The sequence below is a fragment of the Hetaerina americana genome, unplaced genomic scaffold (genome assembly GCF_022747635.1).
Source record: "Hetaerina americana unplaced genomic scaffold, ioHetAmer1.1.p SCAF_33, whole genome shotgun sequence".
Classification (NCBI taxonomy): domain Eukaryota; kingdom Metazoa; phylum Arthropoda; class Insecta; order Odonata; family Calopterygidae; genus Hetaerina; species Hetaerina americana.
Window position 1 is genome coordinate 2,375,592 of NW_027286908.1, and position 24,542 is coordinate 2,400,133.

Genomic DNA, 24,542 nt, shown 5'->3' on the forward strand with positions numbered 1-24,542 from the left:
ATATAATTATCATTTAAAATTACCACCGTTACCTCCAGTCCACACCTTAACTATAAAAGTAGAATTTAGGTTTGTTTATAGTCTGCAAAGCCCATGTAGGTAAAATTTTAAGGGTTTGGAAAATACAAATAATTAAGAATTGGGATATTTTGGGGCGTGAGTCCTCCTTTGATGTTGTAAGTTATGGAAAAAATCGTATAACTTAATATTTGTTATAGTTTCTGGCTTGACTTCGAAGTACTCACGTGACCACAATGCGACTGCTTGCTACGGCCGTTATCTTGGGCCAATGAATCACGCAGATATGCGGTATTCTACGAATTGAAGAAATATATCAGTGGATGATTCCCATCGAATTCGTATCTAGTAAGTATTTTGCCCCTTGTTTGACTCTTTCGTGAGCATTTACATATTCTTAAACCTCGAATCTGGCTGAATGCCAGTTGATCGATAGATTAACGCCAGGACGGTAGACATATAAACTAGCATGGAGAACACAACACGCCCATCCCATTTTGCCTGCCCGAAAGCTAATTGACAGAGCTTACCTGTAATTGTTAGTACTTGGGAGTAAAAATGTCATGAAAAAGTATCGTGGTACCGAAATCACTAGAAATATCTTAAAATTTTATTTGAGAGATCGCGGTAAGGTATTAAGCTTCTTGTAAAAAATGGGAAATATAAGCTACGGCAAAAATAGAATGTGGGAAAAATTACTATGAACACTTCAGTTTTGATGTACCCTTATTTAGTCGTTCTAATTTGTCAAATCGCGTTTTGTGATTAAGCATAAGTTGTCTGAATTTGCTTATTTTTACGATTGAGTGTTATTGTGGAGTTAATGATATTCTATTTACAGGTTAGCAGTAATAATGGAGTCCTTCGGAAAATTAACGTTATTATTAGCTACGTTAATAGTTTCTGCCCAGTGTCTGAGTAAGCCGGATTTTTGTTAATTAATTACTAAGTAAGGTCTTGATACTTAATAAATATTTATTCAGCTCACCGAACTGTTGATATACTACATTTAATATTTTATTACTTAATTAATGTAGCCCGCATGTCAGGTTTATTGAGTCTTTATGTGTAATATTTCGTTTATTGAGATTTTAAATGCATTTTAATTATTCTTCACCTTCAGCCCAATCCCCACCACGGATAGTTAAGCAGCCCCCAACCGATGAGTTACTATTTCAAGTAGCAGTGCAACAAAACGAAAATGATAAGCCATTCATAATTGAATGTGAAGCAGAAGGTGAACCAGCCCCAAAGTAAGTGAGGTTATTGCATGAGATCAGCGTCCGGAAGTGCTAATGATGATGTCACCTTTGGTGTTACACCATCTCCGCGAATATTAACATGCAATGCATAGCACCTTAACAGTTCTCTAAATTAGAAAATAGTGTGTATAGGGTTTAAAGGAAATGAATAGTTCAGTTAACCGATGTCTCATTGGCCATATAAATTTTTCGTCAAAGTACATATCTAGTGTACCGGTGCTACTTGCAGCGTTTTACAATTACCATCTGTGAAGGTAGTCGCCTACTGCATAACGGGAAATACCACCGTTAATAAAGTGCAGGTGAATATTATGTAGCGGTATTTTTATTTATGAAGAGCAGGACTCAATTTATTCGCTATGAGCCGGTATTTTATAAATTTATTTTGGTAATTTCGTCTTTAATGGCTATGGTAATTCTACTCCTTGACGATTCATGTTTATTGCATGTTTAAATTTTTTCGATAATGATCCCTTTAAATATTGAAATGTGAAAATGAGAATGTCACTTTTCCTTTCTGCATGTTTTTATTGATTTTTGTAATGAAGTCAATCGCCATCATCCAGCATATGATATTCTGCTAACTAGTTATAGATTTCTCAATGATTACGTTCTTTTCTCCCTCAACTGTAATGGCTGATATATGTTCAATAAAATTATTCTTTCAAGGTAAGTGCAACTCCTGTTCTAGATGAAGCACTTGTTTTGGAGAAGCATGTCTTAAATTTCTGCCATTAAGATATAACATTTAAAATGTATATAATGGTGGTTTCCACTGCTTTCTTCCTCCGAACCAATTTTCCTGGGCCAAAATCGAAAGGGCATTGAAGGATGTTACCTAAGGTTGTGGGAAGGTCATACATGTTCTAATTGCTTCCCAATGGCTGTGAGATTGATAATATAATGGAACTGGCTGAAAATGACTGTGATCTAAAGTATGGGAAGAATAGGACTTCCTTTTAATATATCCTGGAGCACACCTTTCACCAATTTTTTCAGTTATCAATAGTCATTGGTATTTTTTCATCACATATCATTGTGTTGTCGTGTATGACTATATTATTCGGTTAAGTTTTTAGATCATGACTGGAATAATCAACATAGAGTGCATTGTAGAATAGATTTAGAGAAGTTATCTGATAGGATAAGTTGAGCATAGTTAAGAGTAATTTTATTTTTACAATGAAAAATATTGACTTTCTTTTTTAATGGAAGTTGTTCATTTCTTGGAGGAACTGGACTCAATATAATCTTATTAAATTCTTGGATTACCTTATTCTTTATACCCTGCAGTCTGTATGTCAATGTTTAAAAATAATAAGCTCAAGTTCATTTGTTGGAAGAATCTCTCCATTTCAATATACCAATGTTGATCTGTAAGTTTATTTCCTTGAGTAAAAATTGTCATCAACTTTGAGGTTTTCTTATAAGACTTAGATTTTTTTTCTGTGGATTGAGTTTTTTGATACCATAGGAAGTGCGCTGTGTAGGACTGGACAGTCTGGAGAAATCGCGTTTTTTTTCGACATCACTTTATGGCCACCCTGATCATATTTTAAATGCAACCAATCGAAATGGTTGAAACTAAAATGTGATTCAAAGCAACCCAAGATTAATGAATCTTGTAAATAATGTTGTCATGATAGCTTTTGTGCTGGTGTCAATTATTTAGTTTTCATATACTGGTCAAGGAAATCATGTTCACACAATCCTTGTGTTTTGCACAAGATGAGTTTCTACTTAACAAATCCATCTCATGGAGAAAGTGATGTGAGTAGTGCTGCAAAACAGACTTTTCTTTCCCTCACTTATTTCCCCTGGAAACATCATCATTGGACAAGAAGTTAATTATCCAAATTCCAATGGTTAAAACAAACACATTGGCTATGGAAACAACTTTTATTGATGAATAAGGAAACATAACTAAGCGCCCCTCACGACTTGAAAATATATTGTGGACATGTGGGAATACTCTTTAACCCCAGACTACTAATTCTAATAGTTCTCTAAACATTATATTTGAAAGAAATTGTCTCATACTGATTATGATGGATGACATAAATTCATTTGAATGTCTATGGAAGGGGAGCATCAATGAGAAGATAGATATCACAGTCCTGTGAATTGTTGGCTGTGAAGCTGTTGATAGGTATATTTAATAGCATGATTATGAACCAAAATAATAAGTAATTTTTTGCATGTGCAAGTCTAAATATTTCTGAAAAAAAAAACAATTTTTTCCTTTCTTCGTGCATAGTGCATAGCATGAACTAGAAACCATTTAAATGCAAAATCATCCAAACTATGTAATTTACAAACAAAATGCAAATGTTAAAATAATGCCACAGACTTGCATCACCAACAATTTGTGATATGAAGTCACTTAAAAATTCTTCATCAGTTTTCTCCAGTGTATGACCAGTTGAAGGAAACATATTGAAATAGTGGCTCGTGTTAATTTGAAAAGAAAGTTGAGCCTCTTGGTGATGCTAGTTTACCATAGAAATACAACAAGATTGCCAAAAGACATTGGCCACTTGGACCTGGTGAATGGAAATGAGCTATGTTATTGAAAGAAACAACTTCTATAGTGAATTAGTCAAGAAAAAGCAATGGCCATGTATTATTTCACATTTGTTGGGCAGCCTGAAGAGTATATGCATTACAAGTAAATTGAGGAAACTTAATGAATGGGCTGATGCATTGTCAATATGCTTATAAACCAGAATCTTATAAAAAAGAAAGTGTGGTAGGTTCCCCTTTATTCATAAAGAGAGCAAGGTAGATGAAGGCTTTCTGGAAGACCTGCGGTACTTCTTTCTTCTATTTATCCCTGAAACTGAGGGAATAATTTTCTAGTAATATATTTCAGGCAAAACCATAGTATCATAAAATGATAATTTTTACATAATTATGGAGTTGTATCTCATAAAAACATTATAATTCTTTTCCATTTTAATTTATTAGAAGAATATCAATTAAATATTTAATTCAGGTTTAGTTCTTGTCCCGTCTTTCAGAAGAGGCTCATGGACAACTTCAGATGATGAACGTATTTCATACAAAGTAAGAAAGCACCAGCTTTTTGTAGGCTACCAAATTGTCAATACAGGGACAATAAGCATACCTCCCAAGGAAAATTGATATATATTTAGTGAAACTCCTATTAGTATAAGAAACCTATCTTTCATGAAGGAAGGCTGAACTTTCATGAGAATGTGTGTCATACATACACATTCAATCAAAAGGGATTGAGTGAATTCTTAATAATGATAAATGGTGTACATTGTTTTGCTGGATATTGAATTTTTCTACCAATAAAGAAGGAAATGCTGTACAAACAATGCACATTAGTTTGAAAGAGGAGAAGGTAACTTAGTGTGTGTATGTTTGCAGACTATATATATAGGCACAACTTGCCCATTGATTGTTTTTGCCCATCTTGGAGTATTTTTTTGATTCAGTCGAGCAAAATTTCTGGAAATATAAATATCGCAAACAAGGCAACATGTGTGATGTGGGTTGCTGGATAATTAGGATGGAACTTAATTTTATTCATGTCCTTTTTATTCACTTGGTCTGAACTTTCCTTTTAATTCAAATTTTTTAAATGTTTTAATTGTAAAATTTAAATTTGTACTGGCAAAGTTTTTTGAAATATATATATATATCCATAAGATAACGTATTAATGACAAATGCAGATGTATTATTAATGAAAAAAATCATGATTCGTTGGCTATATCATCATTTTTAAGTTTTTCCCCTTTTTCATTGAGATGTAATTTCTTATAAGAGGGTATATTGTTGGAGTAGATGCATACTATTTGGAATATATTAGTATTTAATGAAAAATCAATTTAATGAAAAATGTCACTCGTGACATTATTTTAGTTCCTCAAACTAAAATTTTCTTAATTGTTTTTCTCTCAAATCCTCAAATGCTTGCATTTAAGCACACCTTGTTCAATAGATGCCTTTTTTCTTATATGGTTTCCTTGAGTGCTTTGATACTTCAAAGAGATGGCAAAGAAAATACTCTGTTCTTCCACGTGTATGCAGAAGGACAAAGTGTTTTCTTTTCTGATGTGAATCGCTTTCACAAAGTGAGGCCTCAAACCATTCTATTCAAAGGAATAGTTGGGTAAATTCAAATAACATTATTTGTTTACTCATGGGGAGATTTTTTAGGAGTACTAGACATACTTTGACAAAATATTAATGGTTATGTGGTTGCAAATGGGTTTGTCACAGGAACTACTGATGATACTTTCAGTGCGGAGAAAACTTGCATTCGTTCGAAGGTTTCCGCGGCGATGAGTAGGTGATTTCCACATTTTTCGGGCTGCGTCCGCGTATGTCGTTTAAAAGTACAACAGTTTCGCCAGCTATCCTGCTGGCGTCCTCAGGTCAAGGGTGAAAAGAAGCTTGTTGTCCCGTCTTATATAGGAAAAATCCGGCGCCAATACCGGGAAATTTCTTGGCCAATCAGGGAACGTCCTCATATTTGCGCGGGATTATTCGTCCGCGCTTAAGACCACGTCCGAAGGCTTACGTCACCATCCCCTTCATCGCAGGGACTTCGGAAAGAATCGCGAGGGCTTTAAGGAAACATGATGTGGTGACCAGATTCAACTGCGTCACCAAGATAGCTGACACCCTACCCGGACCCAAGGATGGAATTTCACCGTTAATATCAGAAGGCGTGTACCAAGTGCCATGCTCCTGTGGCAAATGGTACATCGGTGAAACGTGCAGAGCGCTGAAAACACGCATGAGTGAACACCAGAGGGCAACCAAGGCCAAACAGTTTAGAGCATCGGCCATCGCTGAGCACGCCTGGAGTGAACCTGGACACTCTATTCTCTTCGACGACGCTAAAATAATAGCGAAAGAAGGAAAATACTTCCAGAGAATAATCAGAGGGGCCATTGAAATCGTTAAAAGGCCAAAAAATTTTAACAGAGAGGATGGATATCCACTCCACAGTGCGTGGAAACGAATAATCCCGCGCAAATATGAGGACGTTCCCTGATTGGCCAAGAAATTTCCCGGTATTGGCGCCGGATTTTTCCTATATAAGACGGGACAACAAGCTTCTTTTCATCCTTGACCTGAGGACGCCAGCAGGATAGCTGGCGAAACTGTTGTACTTTTAAACGACATACGCGGACGCAGCCCGAAAAATGTGGAAATCACAAAACTTGCATTCTTTTTAAACTCAGGCAAATATCACTAGTTTGAAGGTGAAAACTTAGGGAGTGTAAGCTTTGAAAGTATTATGTTCACTATTTTAGTGCATGTTGACATTAGCTGGACTGAGAAGTGAAAGGTTTAAAGGAATGAGAAGGCTGAGTGTCCTGTTTGTCTAAAAAACAAAAGGTGCTGTCGATTACATATAGAATCAGTGAAAAGTCATGGATGACTACAGACATTTTCCTGCTGGACATCGTCAAAGCCTGAGATGCTTAGTTGTAATAGGACACCTGGAAAATTTTGTGTGAGATTTGATAGATCTTGGTTATTATTCTCCATACCCCAGAGTTGATAATCATTAAAATATTTTTTTGATTATTATGTTTACTTTTTCAATTCTTTTTCCTATAAGTACTCAACTTGTGTATCATCAGTTCCTGCTACTTTGCAATTTGTCATTTCCTACATTGCAGCTATTTGGGTATTTCCTGCCATGGTGCACTCACCCATGTCATCATATATCAAGTCCTTATTCTTCTCCGTTTTCTGATTTAGATTTGCCTCAGCAAAATATTTTTGGCATAACTTCTACATATGCTTGTTTGAGTTTTCTCCTAATTTTTCCTTACATGTGCTTCCCTGTAATTACTCCTATCTGTTCATAATGGACTTATCTTGTTCTTACAGTCTGAATTGTTGTAAGCTGGGTTACATCTCCCTGGTAGCCATTTCCTCTTTTTGTATTTTTACCCTGGTCATATCTTGCTTTCCAGTTAAGTTTTATCATTTTTTTGTGTTGAAATTAAATGACTTTTCTTGTAATTAAACGACATATCCTGGATTCACTGACATAACTGGCTCTCCTATGTACCATTAAAATTTGCTCTTAAATAATTTTTATTACTTACATTTTTCCACATTTCTATTCCATTTAACAATATTCATTTGCACTTGATATCTCTATGTTATATATATGTTGCTTTTGATATCTCTATTTTATGCCCTTTCCTTTTCTGTTTAATCCCTTCTGTCTCTCCTGATCTCATTTCTTAATGTTTGCTTCTCCCTTTAACCTCTTCAAAGTTTTATTTCCAATCCTGGTAGGGTCAGTATTTATCCACTGTTCCTGCTCCAAGTAGTCACCACATGACTAAACAAGTCAATGTAATAAAGGTGGGAATATGGCATGCAATCTACTCATTTGCCTTTGTCGGTGTTTGATGTGTTTCATGGGAGTTTCGTCTTATTTTCTGTTTTGGATGCAATTTCCAACAAATTATTTATGGAAAAGGGTTTTGCGTTCGTTTATGTGATTACTTCTCACATCACTTCTAACAGGCTATTATTCCACCCCTTCCTCTGTTCTCAGTTGTGTGTCCTCAGGTTCAAGAAGTCCATCTTGCTGTGAGCATTGGGTATTCCCTTGGAGGCATCGAAAGGCTGGGTCAGAAGGTGGCATAATTTCACTAACAAAGAGGAACATATTAAAAATAGAAATGGCATTAGTTCTATAAAATGAAACGAATTAGTGAACAATATATTCTGTCTGAAAAGTTCTTAAATATTCTGAGAGGGCTTCTACTGATTAAATTAATAATCCTGGAAAATGCTGAAGTCTTGCTAAATTTTGAAAAACGTTTCTTCAAAATCACTTGCCGTAATTCTCCATCAATGTTGCCTAACAATTTCTGTAATTCTGATTTCCATTGAATATCAGATTCAATTAATTATAAGTGAATTGAATTAATGATAAATACCCAATTGAAGCTTTAGTGGTTTCATTTTTCTACCAATACCATTATTCATTCTGTGGGGGGAGGTTTCATTGTAAAGTTACTACATTTTTAGCAAGCCTTTGATGTCTATCTGTAGTGATGTAAGAAATGATGATGGTAACTCCTAATATGTAGCACTATCTCTTCAGCCAAACCAATACTGAATTATTTTTCCATGAATGTACAAATAATGACTTAACAACTGAGATCAATATTTAAAAAGAACCAAACTCACTTATGTAAATGCCCTTGGGAGGAAATTTTGTAGCCAATTCTTCAAATGCCAGTGTATCGGGTATGAAAAAAAAACCCTATTTCATTCGTGTGTCAAAATTTCTAATTTATTTTCTTTTGGGAGTAAACGCTTAAGGAAATTTTCCCTAGAAGGGGTTTTTGTAAGTGGCTACTAGTATTTCTCTTCATGGTGTGTGTGCTTCTTGTGAGAATTATGTATTCTTTGAACTTAACATTGTAATTTAAACGAGCATATAAATAATAGTAGGTGGACTTAGGTTTCAGGCTAATGATAATGCTGGAGGTAATTAATCCTTATCATAAATTTTTCCTCATTAAAAAGTTAGCTGTTCTATTTGCATCAGAAAAAAGTGTCAAATAATTACAAGACATAGTAATACTTCCCTGTTTGCATAAAAAATTGCCTTGCTCTCAAATGTTGTCATCAATTATCATTGGAGATATTTTTTTTGATTGAGTATCAAGACTCAAAATTTGAGGTGCTTCTTTAATGAGAAGTTTGAAGTAACTCTTCTTTTGATTTGTGTTTCAGAAACAATTCAAACCAACATCATTATCAAAAATTTCAGTTTGGTGTTCGATTGAATCAGTCATTCAAGGCAACCACTTCCTCTCTTGCTCCATCATGGCTCTTTACTTTGTCTTCCACTGATCTTGCTCCTCTATTCATCCTTTGGTGTTTTCTTGAGTAATTCCTCCTCAGGGTTCCTTATAGTGGTCATTGGTAAACTATATTGCCTTTGAATATGTGCAATAACTTTTCATCCTCTTGTCTGAGTTAGTTCCATGGGCTTATCTGGTTGGAAGGCCTTTCATTGGCCAAATGTTCTATTTTATTATATCTTTGTGGTATTGTACCTTGTTTCCATCTCTCCTAATCTCTTTTTCTCTGCATAACCATGATTAAGATTTTCAAACTCGAAGTGCATTCCCTGTTTAGATTTTTATAAATATTTTTCTTGATTAAAGCTAAGTAATTGACATTAGTACCCAGTTGTTTTTTCTAATGGAAAACCTTTGCTTGAAATATTATTACCACTCTCTCCATTCTGCTTCTGGCTCATAAAATTTAATTGTAGCTAAATTATTATTTTCATTTAACATTTGTATGTTTTTATTATACTTTTTTTTCCTTGTATACTTACGAAATTTTGTAGCATGTTAGGTTCTCATTCATTTCTGTGAGTATGCTGATATTGTCCCATTAATGCAGCCTGCATATCCTTCCTCCCTATATTTGTGTGCTTTAATTTTTTACTGTCCATTTGTTAGCCTTTTCATGCAAATATTTCTCTTTTATTGCCCAATTAACCCAATTAAATTGACTTTCTCATTTATTGCCTCTTTGATGCATGCACTCGTCATTTATATTTCCAGGATGTATATGTATCTCATTTTTTTGCCTTCCTACAGTGTAAATTAAATATACAGGACATTAATGAAGTATCCTTGCCTTACCCTTTAAGGCTTTACAACTTCACCACATATGGTCACAACTGTTCTCAACATGTGTGGATCCACACGTGTGTGGATCAATCTTCTACCATTGTGGTTCTTTCCAGCATACTCCAGGGCACATGGCATTGTATTCCAGTTCATGCTATCAAAACCTTACCCCAGATCCATGAAAGCAATATAGTTTTATGGTTGTATTCTAATTCCTTCCATAATATTTCTCGTGATAATTTCAAGATCTAGAATTGATTCTCTTTTTCCTCCGCTCCTTCTAAATTAGAATCAATTACATGCATACTCCTTCACTTCCTCCTCAAGTTTCTGGTAGATAAATTTAAACTACAATATTTTCCCATCGATAGCGTGCACCCAGTCCTTATTAGTTTTCATGAACTTGTATAGATACTGCAAGCCCAGAACTTCCTAGTTATCTTAAACGTGTATAGATGCCGCACATTGGTGTGTATGTGTATATATATTAATAATGTCTATATCCATATATTAATAGATAGTAGCAACCAATGAATACATGGAGTCATAATTGCCTATGGCTATATCTACTATAAGTATGCAGAAGATTGGAGCCAGGTGATTGAAATTAATTCCAAACAACAGAAGGCTAAAAAAATAAACAATATTTACAAACCAACAAAATGTCGCCTTATTTTTTTTGCTATGATTCGCAAGGCAAAATGAATCGTAGGATTGTGTGCTTTTTTATATTCTATTTAAATTAACTATCAGCGAATCAAGTATAAAAAAATAAGAGAATGAAAGAAATAGAATTTTCTTGCTTTGTTTGCTTTAATTCCCTTTGTTAATACAGGCGCTCAGCTGTTCTAGACACCCTCCAAGTTCTATGAAAGTGCTGCCTACATGGTGATTGTTTCAAACCTGAATTGAGTCAAGCTTTTGTAATTTAGAATTTTCTCAAGAAAATTGCACATGCAGAAGAACATCGTATGCAGTGATGTTTAAGCCAGAAGTCATCAATTTTGCAAAAGAAAAAGGAAAATGCGAAGCTACCAGGATTTATTCATTGATAAATCTTTAAAATCTAAGTTACCTTCTAGTTGGGAAAAGTGAATGATATATGGTATGAAAGACTACACAGAATCGGGAAGAATTAAACGAATGCCTTATTTAGTAATAAGACAGTGGATCCTGGAAAATTGGCAGGGTGTCAGAGGGACTGGGGTAAAAATGGATTTGAAACAGCTTTAGGCAATATTTCAACGCCAGGGCTAGAAGATGAGGAAGAGTTGACTTCGGAGAGAGAACTCAGTGGTGGGCTTGAAGAGATAATAAATGCACTTAATTCATTTAATTGTGATTCAGGTGACGAATTTCTTGGATGTGAATGATCTACTTGTCCTATACGTGCGTGTATATAATACGACGTACTCTACGTATAGGTGAAGTACTACGTGTTAGAATAAATGAAGTATATAAATTATATGTTTCTTTTTCTCATGGATTTAAGAGATGTAGTATTTGTAATAGTAGGAGATCTGTATAAAATAGAATGCAATTAGAAAGGCATGCTTCCAGACTAATTTATTTTTGCCAAACTCTTCTATAAATTATTGTGCACATAGGTCTGTAAATGTTTGGATTTTTTTCAATTTTCATTACATAAGGTGCATCGTCATTTTTTTCAATCATTTGAACATATTTGTATAGATAACGCGTACATTATCGATGGGAAAATACGATATTTAATGTACAGTTTTAATATTCTTATGTGTAATTTATATTGATGAAAAAAATGAAATTTTTAGCCAAAACATTTTGTGTACATCAGGATATAGTGACTACGTCAGAATTTTGAATGAGAATCCTTATAAAAATTTCATTTCTCCAATGCTCACAATGAACTACTGTAGACTGTGCGTGAGCCAGGTGGCACCCCTGATTGCTCGGCCACCCCTTAACATGTTTACATTTAAAACAGAAATGCCACCCTGCAGCAGGTCCTTCCCTTAAAGGGAAGGATCTGCTGCTGAGTGCCATTTCTGTTTTCTGTCCCCATTTACTTCATCACCAATTGGTCTAAATGGTTCAATAGCAAATATTTTGTTAATTGTCCCAAAATTTTGACTTTATTTTATTGGAATAATTTCTTGCAGCTACCTTGTCTACGGTGACATACAGGGTAGCTCAAAAATACAAAAGCATATTTGATGCAAAAAATTGATGCAATATTAATAATGGTAAACCTAAAGACCTAAAGCAAAGTTATTTTACCAAAAAAGACTTCTTCACTTAGTATGTACAAGTTCAAATGAAAATAACCATTGACCATGAATACTACATAATAATATCCAGCAGTTTCTTGGAATGAATACTGCAACATGATGTAGGAAACTCATTCACCATAACCCTAGCTAGAAGATGTAATTTATGTATAAGAGTTAAATCGTGGTAATATAATGATATTAATATTTAAGCAGATTGTCATACACATCTTTGCAAAGGCAGAAAATTATGGTGCTCCTGGAAAGAAATTGTCATGAGTAAACCCTTGCCCTTGTCTCCATTTCCCTATTGAAGATGTAGCTGCATTCAAAGTGTTGCATAGTGCTCCGTATTCCTCACATCTTATTCTGGCTTTTACCTTATTTGGGATGATCACTAACACTGCTTTGACAAATCTTGTGACCAAATTCCTCTCTCATAAATGCTTCACATTAATCTCTAAAAACCTGCTCTAATGGTTTCCTAAATCTTTAAGTAGTTGTACCAGAATGTTTTCTATCCCCATGGCTATATTTGATTTCAATTGTTTTCATATCACCGTTAAGTATGGCTGGACCCCAGGTCAAGCCATCCTTAACGGTGAAACTTAATAATATCTCAATGGCCTTAATAACTATAATGGCTAACAATTCCATACTGAAGGCTTAACTGCCATCTACATCATATTCCTTTTCTGCGTCCAAGCTTATTGGCCTATTATATTTTCCATATAGATCCTCTTTTTTATTCTTTCCATCTGTTTTGAATCCTTCCTTTTCCAATTAATTACCAACATATCTTTGATAGTGTCTCGATGCAAATAATTCTTGGGGAAACAAAAAATGGAAAATAACATTAGAGAGCTAAAATTGTTGTTTCAGCTCACCATTTTTTCAATACTGTGATTTGTTTGGCGAAGGTATGAACAATAATGATAAAATCACTCCCAGAAGAGGGCTTGAAAAATCCACGTAGATTCTTTCGAAAGAATCAGTAGGATACTCTTATGATTTTTGATCTGGAATGGATGGTTTAGTTTTTTAACAATTACTTTGTATTTTCTAATAAGTTCATCAATATTGTTTTTATCTGTGCCCACCAATGTATACTATTAGCAAGGAAATTGTGTGATGCCCCAAAATGAGCAACATGTAATTCTGGTAATAATTTTTTTTTTGCGCCTCCAGATTCAGATTTTTAGAGTAATTGCATTTATTTTTCACAAGTTAACATTTGTGTGCAACATGCGGGATACAGCAACGGTAACATCAATTCTAGTATGGGATAACAGACGTAATTTTTTTCGTTTGACCTTGATGTGATTTTTCATTATCCATTAGCAAATTACCTATGGAAATGTTGTTGAAATCTTGGTTGGGCAATCTCTATTACATCGTACCCTCCCTTGTATTAATGCCTAGGGTGCCCTTAAGTTGATAAGAATCCCAGTATGATGCTTTCATAAGGAATGAGATCTCCACAACACAGTTCCACATTTGGCCCTTAATCTCCTGCTACAGAAGCTTGTCTTTGATCATTTGTGACCAAATCCTGCAGTTGAACTAATTCCTCTCAGTAGTCTTTAGGGAACTGCAACGTCAAATGTTTTCACAATTTTTCAAAGGGCAGTGATGTACTCGTCTAACCATCTTACCATCTTTGTGCACACAGTGATGGCATTTGTGGTACTTAGTAATCTCTAGTGGCTCAGAGTTGAAATTCTCATAGTATTTTCATGATTTCACGGTAAATTTTGCCTTCTGGAAAAGCAGAGGGCAGTGTTTCACCTGCCAAATCATAGATATCCTGGCCTAAGTAAGGCAGCAAATAATTACTTTTATTTTTGTCTGAAGTAATCTAATAGATTTTAAAGACTTCTTCAAAGCAATGCAGGGCAGGACAAGTGTATGCAGGAGATGCTGAAGATGATCGTAGAGGAGAGAATGCTGGGAAAGCGAGGTTGGTAGATAAAGGAAGAATAGGCATTTTGGATAGAATTAAGGTTGTCAGGAAGTATGTAGAGGTAAATGATAAATTATTAAAATATGGTGAAGTCTTAGACTTTTTCATAAGCTGAGTGCAGTGGTGGGTGTACCGCGAGGGTCCATCAAAAACGCAACATCAGCCTGTAGACTATCGATAAAAGGTGTCAAAACAATGATGCCAGTTGTGGATAAAAAGGGAAAAGGATGCAACCATGAAAATAGATGACGTGTGTGTTTATCCAAAAGCAGTTTCTATGCACATGTGGAAATCTTCAAGTATAAAAATAAAATATGATCATAACATTTTGTTCTCTGTTTGTTAGTCTCATTATTCCAAAACCCCAATGAATGTCCCAAAATCTACTGATGATACTGAAAAACCAAATTTTTACTCTGGTCACTCAAGGTAGATCTTACTTGATGATTAACCTGTAAAGCCTAATGGCCTCACAAAAAAATGGGCAGGTTATCTTTTCACCACTTATCTGATGCCTCACATTAAAAAAAAAATATTATGGTAATGGCATCCTGTCCAAGTGAAAGCTTGACTAATTTTCTTATTTTTTTTGTCATTTGTAGATACCGGTGGATTAAGAATGGAAAGCACTTTGACTGGCAAGCCTATGATGATAGGATTTCACAGCAGCCAGGCAGAGGCACTTTGGTGATCACATCTCCCAGAGATGAAGATGTTGGTAAGATATCTGTTTATTTCATCAATATTTACAGCATATCTGATGATTTTCATTCACAACATATATTTGTTGCACGTCTAGTGCAATGTTCCTGTGTTAGTTCCATTTCTGGTAAAATTACTGAATTAATATTTGACTTCAGGTCAATACCAGTGTTTTACGGAGAATGAATGGGGGATTGCCACATCCAATTCTGTGTTTGTGAGGAAGGCAGAACTTAATTCCTTCAAAGAAGAGCAGCCAATCACACTCACTGCTGAAGAAGGAAAGCCTTTCAAGTTGACTTGTAATCCTCCTGATGGATGGCCCAAGCCTAATGTTTATTGGCTTATTCAGGTAAGAAATTGTGGCAGCCTTTGGGAGTAGGGTTTTGAAGCTTCCTGTCAAACTATGGACCTGCGCTTGAATCTTTTTTTGTCTTTAATTTTCAAATTATTGCAGTCTTTGCAAGTATTACATGGTTTGAATGAGTTCAAATTTTAAGTTGTATAGTATACCATCAATCTGTTTTGATGAGGCTTTCACAAAGATTTATTGAATTGGCAGTTTGCCTTGCCCTGTAGCATTCCCTTTGCCCCTAAAGTCACTCATCACTGCTCATATTACTTTAACTGTAGTTAGACAAGTGCCATTGGATAAGATGGAAGATGGTGCCTTTTAAATTAAATTTAACTTATGAGATCAAAGTTGGTATCCCTTTTTTAATTTGCTAAGGATACTACTCATTAAAAGATGCAGTTTTATTCTTTAGCATGTATCATAATGGATGATTTGCCTTTTCTTTTTAAGAATTCTGATGGTGGAATAAAAAGCATCAACTCCTCTCGAATGACCCTAGATCCTGAAGGTAATCTGCTGTTTTCCAACGTTACTAAAGCTGATGCTAGCGATGATTTCACCTACGCGTGCTCAGCCACTTCAGTATTCAGGTAAACTGAAACTTAGTGATTTACCCGTAAGTGTTTTAGTTTTCAAATGCGTTCTTGAAATCTATTGACTTACCTGTGATTCAGAACATTTTAAAATTCCTTGGTCATATATTTTTAATGAATCTTCTAGCCAACCTTGCTAGAATTAACTTATATGAATAATAAAAATCAGGGTATAATATTTTTTTTTACTGTACATTTGTTGTCCATTAAATGATTTTGACCCTGAGGTTTCTGTTGTTTTATGAGCATAGTCTGATAGGTTTCGGACCTGATAGAAAACTATTTGTGTATATTTTAGATAATGTTTAATATATTTTTCTTTTCAGTATTAGCAATAGTATTAGTGATAAATAATAATCTTGTTCCTTTTTGGTTTATCAGTCTTGTTTCTTATTTTGACCTTTACTCCAGTAATTAAGCATCTTAGAGTGAAAATTCTTTCTTTCCCATAGTTAACTTTTTTTCTGGGGTAAAAGTATAAATATGGGATTTTACTGTATATAGTTCTAACCAAAAGAAGCATTACTTACTTTCTGGATATTAGAAAACTTTTGTTAGGTAGGGTTTAAAGAGTTAGTACATTTATGCTCAAAATTCTTGAGACGACCTTGTTTGAAGAAGCCTGTAATTTCAGTAAAATATTTCTGGTGTGATTCCTTAAAGTGTGTTTGTTAAGATCTGTTCAGTATTTGGATACATTTTTATGCATGTAACTGTGTCACCAATTGGCATACATGATTAAAATGCTTTATGATCAAAACGTTTTATATTTTTGTCACCATTTTTAAAAAAATATTATTAATTTTATTTTCAGGAATGAGTACAAGTTGGGTAATCGTGTGATTCTGCAAGTAGTCTCTGGAGGTGTGTCTGCTTCGCAAAATCGTCATGAGCCAGTTGCTCAGTACCTTTCGAGAAACAATGAAGTTGCATTAAGAGGAAAGAAAGTTGAAATTTATTGCATATATGGTGGAACTCCTTTGCCGCAAATCAGATGGAGTAAAGAGGGTGGTGCCTTGCCCCCAGAAAGAACAACCCAGGTCATTCCTGTTTTATGTGATTCCATGACAAATTAAATTAATATCATTGCAAGTATTGAGGAATGTGAAATAAGTCCTCAAAAGAAAGAGCCGTAAATTGTAGATGTATTACTAATATTTTTTTTTTGTTTTAGGGTAACTATGGTAAATCGCTAATTATCAAGCACGTAAAGTTTGAGGATCAGGGCATATACAGCTGTGAAGCAACAAATGGTATTGGTGCAGCCAAATCCCATGCAGTCACTCTTCAAGTCCTTGGTACGTGTACTCATTTTCATCGTGATAGTCCCAATTCTATTATCTGCATGAAATATGTATACAAAAATTTATGAATGTTTTCCTATTTTTAAGTGGGATCATCATCAGTATTTCAATCTGAAGATGGTTTCCATTGCAGTCGACCCTTCCGAACTATCTAATGTTAATATTCCCGTACACCCAGTTAATTTTTCTGTTTAAATCCCTTTACATGGCCTTTGTTCTTGTTTTGGTCTTCCCCATGGGATCTACCCTTCTATTATTATTTTTCTTTCTAATCCATTGTACCTAAAGGCTTGTCCAATTCATCTAATTTTTCTTCTTTGTCATAGAGTGCTCTATATGGTTCTTTACTCCTTTCTGCTCTTCTATATACTTCCTCATTACCGACTTGTCTATCCATTCCATCAGCATGTTTCTCCAGCACTGTGCTTCCAAGTCTCTTTGGTGAGAGATACGTGCCAAAAAGTATGATTACGCATATCTATATGATACACGTGTTAAATTTAAAAGAATAGACTATTCGGTTTGTAAATTTATCTCTCCTGCATTGAAAATCCAAATTTTATTTTATGCATAAAAACTTTGGGAAGTGTGAAATTGTAGGATTTATTTCACCACCTTCAGATGTGAAGTTAAATATTAATCTTGTAGCTAAATGCACCTCATTGTCCTTAGGTTATGTTCGTACAAAAGTTATGTTATTTGTTTGTATTTTTTTAAATTTTCTCAAGCTCTATTATTCCCTTACCTTAATAGCTGCCCCTTACTTCACGGTTGAGCCTCAGATAGCTCATGCTGCAGAAGGGGAAGAAGTGACTTTTGAGTGTGAAGCCAGTGGAGTTCCCATACCCCAGATATCCTGGATATACAATGGAAAACCTATTGAAGCAGCACCACCCAACCCAAGGCGCAAAGTTACCCCCAACAAAATCACAATTGAGCGCTTGGAAAGCAAGGACACAGGAAATTATGGTTGCAACGCCACTAATTCCCTTGGATATGTTTACAAGGATGTGTATGTTAATGTTTTGGGTGAGTATATGTTTTTGTGTGCATATTGTTTGGCTTGACATTGGCTAGTTATATGGTGTAATCCTCTTGGCCATCCAAGTATTTAAATTAAGCAATTTAATTTTGAATTATACCTGATGACAAAATGTATATCATCTGGTTAGAAAGTAAATTTATTGAAATTTTTGCAGTAGAATTGTTCCATAGTTGTTGTTTATCATTGCAAATAATTAAACATCTGTAAAAAACATGGAAGTTATAATACATGTCACCTTTTATGGACAAGTGCACACGTTTTCCTCCACTTCAGCCTGTCTGTTCAGGGCATACTTGCATTTTGTGGCTTGCATTTTTATAAGATTTTCCAATCACACTGTCACTGTATATGTAAACATATTTGGATGACAATTCTGGGCATGACAGAATATGACAGCACCATGACTGTACTTCTAATAAGGTGAAAGCTGAATGCACAAATGAGATAATTAAAATGTTCTAATGGCTGACTAGATGTTAAAATGTTCAGGGAAAAATTTCCCCTCAGGTAAATAATTACCTTTTCACATAAAATTGAAACTGATTATTGGACAATCTTATTTTTTAATTTCAATGATTGTATATCACCTTTGTTCATCATTGGCCAGAAGATGCATTTAAGAAATGAGAGGCTTGGGTTTTTATTTTATGCTCATGGATCCATTAGTTCCTTAATTTAGCTGATTAATCAATTTCCAAAATTATTTTTTAGCGTTGCATTAGCAGGTGCAGTTATCTGTAAGGAAATTTTACTCTTACAGATATATAATTAAAAAATATAACAATACAGTGACCATCATTGTGTGTGCGTGTGATATATACATATATATATATACACGAGGGTCATCCGGAAAGTAGTACCCGTTCGTGCCGCATGAAGTGCTGACGACGCGAGTAGCCGCTGGACGAGGTCAGATAGCTTCAGTGGCTTGTCTGCCTTCTCTGAGCCAAGTTGCGTGACGCTAGCATTGCCTGTGTTGTTTCTGTGATTGTTTACAATGTTTAAAAAAATTGAGAACGCCGCCAGTTGTGAAGTGAGGGCAGTGATTAAATTCCTCAATGCAAGAAACGTTCGCCCATGTGATATTCATCGCCAATTAAAGGAGGTGTATGGAGACAATGTAATGGACGAGTCGTCTGTTTGGCGGTGGTGTCGCAACTTCAACATGGGGAGGGGGAACACACACGACGATGAGCGTTCGGGGAGACCGTCTGTCATTACAGACCAACTGGTGAGCTCAGTTGACGAATTCGTGAGGAACGATCGGCGCGTCACAATTGATGACATCTGTGAGCATTTTCCCAATGTTTCTCGAACAATTGTTCATGAAATTGTTAAACACCATCTGCATTATGCAAAAATTTGTGCAAGATGGGTCCCTCGCGTATCTCAATGAGCTGGCGGCGAAGGACTATGCAGCAGGAATACAGAAACTTGTCACACGTTATGACAAATGCCTTAATTTGCTTGGAGATTATGTTGAGAAGTAGTTTAAAGTATCCTCTTTCAAATAAAATTTTTTATGTTTGTTAATATTTACTTTTGTGTCTTTATTTCACGAACGGGTACTACTTTCCGGATGACCCTCGTATGTATAATCTCATAATATTTCAAAATCCTAGTTAATTTATATTAAATTTTAACTTACACCTTGGGTAACATTAAATTCAAAAAAGTTAACAATTAATGTATCAATATGTTATATTTTTAAAATCTATCTTGCAGCTCTTCCCCCTGAGATAACTGAGCCACCAAAAGATGAAGCCACAGTTGATGGAAAGACAGTAAGGTTGACATGCCGTGTGTTTGGTGCCCCTAAGCCTGTGGTGAAATGGGTGAAAGGTGGTTCAGAACTGACTGGTGGTCGTTTCAAAGTCTTGGACAGTGGTGACTTGGAAATTGGGTATGTAAAAATTATAGACAATATTTGAATACCAAAATGAATTTTTAATGGATTATGTTAAGGCTTGAAAATGGTGTGTTACCTTTGGACAAAAGTATCCAATTATTTGCCGTTTCAGTTCAAATGAAATCCGATGGAACATTTTTGGATGTGCTTACACATAATTACTGTGGTACTCATGTAATGGTTGTAATCTTTCAGAGACGTAAATTTCTATGATGGAGGAGATTATTCTTGCATAGCGACTAACAAGTTTGGCACTGTTGATGCACCCGGGAGCCTAACTGTCAAAGGTAATGCAAAGCTGAACCTTGTCATATTTAAGGATAAGTGAACATTTAGCTTGAAGTTTCCCCTATTGTATTAGTGACTGAACCTTGGAAAAATTTGGTTTATAGTAATTGTGTGTTTGATTTGTAATTTTCTCAAAATTGAACCGCAGCATTTAAAGTATCCATTGATGGTTACTAGAATTGGATCAACTTCAGGTTTTTTTAATGGCTCTAGGTTCAGTGTGCAAAATCTGTATATGTTCACTAACTTCGTTTCATCTTACAAGAGTTAGCCACCTGACTAATGATTATCCTACATTTTATACCACAAGAGCATACAACCATTGTTCATGAGCCGGAAGACTACGAAGTGGCTGCAGGAACTTCAGCAACCTTTCGCTGTAATGCTGTGGCCGACACATCCTTGAAATTGACAATAGACTGGCTCAGCAATGGACAACCTTTGGACTTTGAAGCAGAACCACGATATGTTCGCGCCTCTGATTCCTCGCTTACAATCGCCAAAACATCAGAATTGGATTCTGGCACTTACACTTGTGTTGCCAGAACTGATTTGGATGAAGCAAGGGCCCAAGCAACTCTTGTTGTTCAAGGTTAGTTTTCATAAAGTTAAATTTGCATCTAGTTAACTTGATTTCCAATCAAAGGGTTGTGGTATGAAGGGAGGTGATTTCAATGCCTCCAGTGGACAATCCATTTTTGTAGTTTGTTCATTTCTTGTTAATTTGTTTAATCCACATTCATACCCTCTTTATTAACCTGTCATGGTAAATTGAGAGTGCTATATAAAGTGTATTCTCTGAAGAATCCTCATTATGGGTTGAGAATAAATTTTTTAACCTTATTGGTGACAATCAAACTTGCACTTGCAACTGCCATTTTTCTGGTTATTGTGGATGGAAATACCCTGGCTTTATTCATGAATGTTGTCTGCATTTTATTTTGTGAGGAAGATAATGGATTTGATATTATATTGCAGATGTACCCAACTCACCAACCCTAACAACTGTAAGCTGTAATAGACGAGATGCTTCTGTACAGTGGAACCCAATGGGAGACAATCGAGCCCCGATTCTTCGTTACACCATACAGTATAACACAAGCTTTACCCCCGATACTTGGGAAGTTGCTTTCGATTCAATCCCTGCCACAGATAAGGCCTATACGGTAAGTGAGGATACCATTTTCTTTCAGAAAAATCTCCCTGGTTATTATGGAATTAGCATTTTTGCCTGATGAAACAGAAAGTTAACAATGGATGTTTAAACCTCTTAGTGCTGCGTTCTGCCAGTGGTATTAGCGTAAAGTGCAGATGGTAGTTAAATCAAATATTTTATGGGGAAAAAATGGTTTTGGAGTCATTTTTAAAGATATCTATTTGCAGTTTTTTTTATTGCAAAGTAACTGGATTAGGTAACATTTAAAAATGAATTTTATATCGTCTCTTAAAATAATTGTAATCGTTTTAATCTACAAAACATGAAAACATTTGTTAGCAATAAAAATTTGATTTTAAGAAACATTAATAATACATTTTGAACCATTTTCTTATGAAAACACTATTTTACTAAGCAAAATTATCCAAAAAGACGGAAAAAATTGTAAAAAATTAAGAATAACTTTCGGTGTGTCTCTAAAAAGTCACATTCTGTAGAAAAGTCCGTTCATATAGGTGTTGTTGGATCATTCAGCTAGCATCTATGGCTAACCAAGCAAATCATATGCACACCTTTTTAACAATATATGTGCACTTCAGGATTTTTTCTATACTGGTTATGTATTCCGCTACAAACTACACAATTTTTTTTTTAACTGGAATATGCTCCAGTCCGGCATTTGATGTACCTACATAAGGAGATATGTAACACACTGTCACCCCAAGGCATTCTATCTCAAGAGACTCAATGATGCTTGTGGTGTATTGATGCCTTGTCAGCATTGTCATTTGAATATTTTCTTTATAAATGATGAAAGAAAAAATAAGAACATACCATTTTCTTGAAATTGTGCTTGATTCAACTGCACTTTCACAAGGGAAAAATCGTATTGAAACTCAAAGCCAAAACAGATCCGTGTTATTTGCTTGCTATCTACAATATAATTTTCATCTCTAGGCAGTAAAAGAAACAATTGCTATCAGGTAGAGAAACACTTACAATATTATCACATTACAAAGAGCCCAAATGATTATCTAGAAGAGAAGGCAAAGGAAAGCAATATGTTTGCATAGAAATGCTTTCACTAGAATCGCCCAAGTCTTAGCAATTTGTACCAAAACATGTTAATTATAAAGCATTTAAAAGTGTACGGAACAGATTTATCTTTCAGAAGAATGTCATAGTGAAAAGACCACTTCGCGAAAGAAATGAGCATACCATTAGAATGAACTACTCCACATGTACATGGTTTAACGTAAAAATTACAGTAAGATTTATACTTGATGAGAAGTATTTTAAATAGAAAATTAAAATAAAAAATAATATATAAAGCAGAGACATCATATTCATGATAAAAGATACTCAATGCATAAGATGCAATTAAAATTCAATAAATTATAGGGATTTAAACAATAGCTTACATTTGAGCCGTTATTTGGCCCTCCGCACTTTTTGCCCAAGATGCAAAAGTCAATATATCTGCTCGCCGCACTTAGAGGGTTAAGTGTGAGTAAGGTCTGTTGAGGACTGTGTGTATTCAGAGCCAATGCAAGCAAATTTCCTGTGTTAAAAAGAAAGATTTAATTCTGCCAATGAATCTCTAATCTATTTTCTCTTGTAATCTGAAACAAAGCATCTAAATCTACACAATAACCCTCATAACACCACAAGGGGATGTGGTAAGAAGTGTTAGAACAGAAGTTCATACATGAATTTGAATATATATATATATATATATATATATATATATATATATATATATATATATATATATATATATATATATATATATATATATATATATATATATACTTATTTATGTATATATACTTGTATTTATACACACACGCACACACACACAGTTTTGGGGGCTTTGAAGGAACAAAATGTTTTGACTGAATACTGTACATAATATGTCACTGGTATTCGTTGCCATGGTCCATGAGGTTAAAGCCAACTTAAAACACCAGGGGTGTTTTACCTGTCTAGTATTTTGTCACAGCATCTTGTTGCTTTAAAACCCCCAAAGTTTTGGAGTGTTAGAGAACGCGAATGGTAGCTTAACTGGCTAAAGCACTCGGCCGGACATCGAGGGACCCAGCAAATGCAAATGACTTATACACTCTGAAATTGTTACTTAATATGGTGTTCATATAAATGTATTAGAACTTGTTGGCAGTTTAGAATGTGCAAGAATAGTGGAGGGAAACATCTGTTGGGAGTTTCTTGTCGAAATCCCTGGTTCATAGTCACCCAGTTTGGATTTCCCCTTGCCCTGTATAGTGTGCATTAGCAAAGGTTTAGTTTATTTGTATTTTAAGCTTAATAGGTAATGTTTTTTTTTATCATCTTGGCTATATTTTCTCATGATAGAATTGGTTGGGTCCAGCTTGATGATTCAATTGTTTGTCAATTGTAAATTTGTTATATTTCAGGTGGCAATGAGTCCATGGGCCAACTATACTTTCCGGGTGATTGCATGGAACAAAATAGGACCATCATTGCCCTCGGAACATTCTGATGTTTGCACAACGCAGCCTGATGTCCCAAGCAAAAATCCTGACAACGTGGAAGGAAAGGGCACTGAACCTGATAATTTGGTCATCAGTTGGACGGTTCGTAATGTGAAGAATATTTCTGAATTATTGGTGTTTGTACTATCATTCTTATGATTGCAATTCCATAATTTCTTTGTACTGTTTTTATTGGGATCCATATAATATTTGTAGAAACATTGAATTTCACATAATTTATTTTCATTTCCAACATACTTATTTTGGTCCAAATTAAAAGAAACATGAGCAATGCTATTACAAATTTAAAGTTTTATTTGGAAAATATATTGTAGTTATCATCATGTTTTAATCATATTTTGTGTGGTTTTGTCAATTGTCCCTTTCCAGTATTATTTAGTGATGTAAGTTGTTCAGATTTCAAAAGAACGTAAACAATTGTATACCAATGGGGAGGGATTCACCAACTGACCCTTAGCTAATTTTTTTTTGTACTCTTGGGGATTTATTGTTTGGAT

The 24,542-nt window shown here is 34.9% G+C and overlaps 1 protein-coding gene across 2 annotated transcripts in view; it reads left to right on the forward strand.

Annotated features, from left to right (window-relative positions):
• Positions 1-255: 255 nt before the first annotated feature.
• The window catches only part of Nrg (Neuroglian), a 54,332-nt gene continuing 30,045 nt past the window's right edge, over positions 256-24,542 (forward strand). For both annotated transcript variants that reach the window (XM_071589120.1, XM_071589121.1), the window contains exons 1-14: positions 256-366; positions 860-936; positions 1,142-1,271; positions 14,762-14,877; positions 15,020-15,213; positions 15,667-15,806; positions 16,624-16,849; positions 16,984-17,107; positions 17,867-18,142; positions 19,884-20,061; positions 20,263-20,354; positions 20,666-20,947; positions 21,334-21,521; positions 23,947-24,126. In XM_071589120.1, coding sequence (XP_071445221.1) covers positions 873-936; positions 1,142-1,271; positions 14,762-14,877; positions 15,020-15,213; positions 15,667-15,806; positions 16,624-16,849; positions 16,984-17,107; positions 17,867-18,142; positions 19,884-20,061; positions 20,263-20,354; positions 20,666-20,947; positions 21,334-21,521; positions 23,947-24,126 — 2,190 coding nt within the window. In that variant the 5' untranslated portion in view covers positions 256-366; positions 860-872. The remainder of the gene's footprint in view (positions 367-859; positions 937-1,141; positions 1,272-14,761; positions 14,878-15,019; positions 15,214-15,666; positions 15,807-16,623; positions 16,850-16,983; positions 17,108-17,866; positions 18,143-19,883; positions 20,062-20,262; positions 20,355-20,665; positions 20,948-21,333; positions 21,522-23,946; positions 24,127-24,542) is intronic.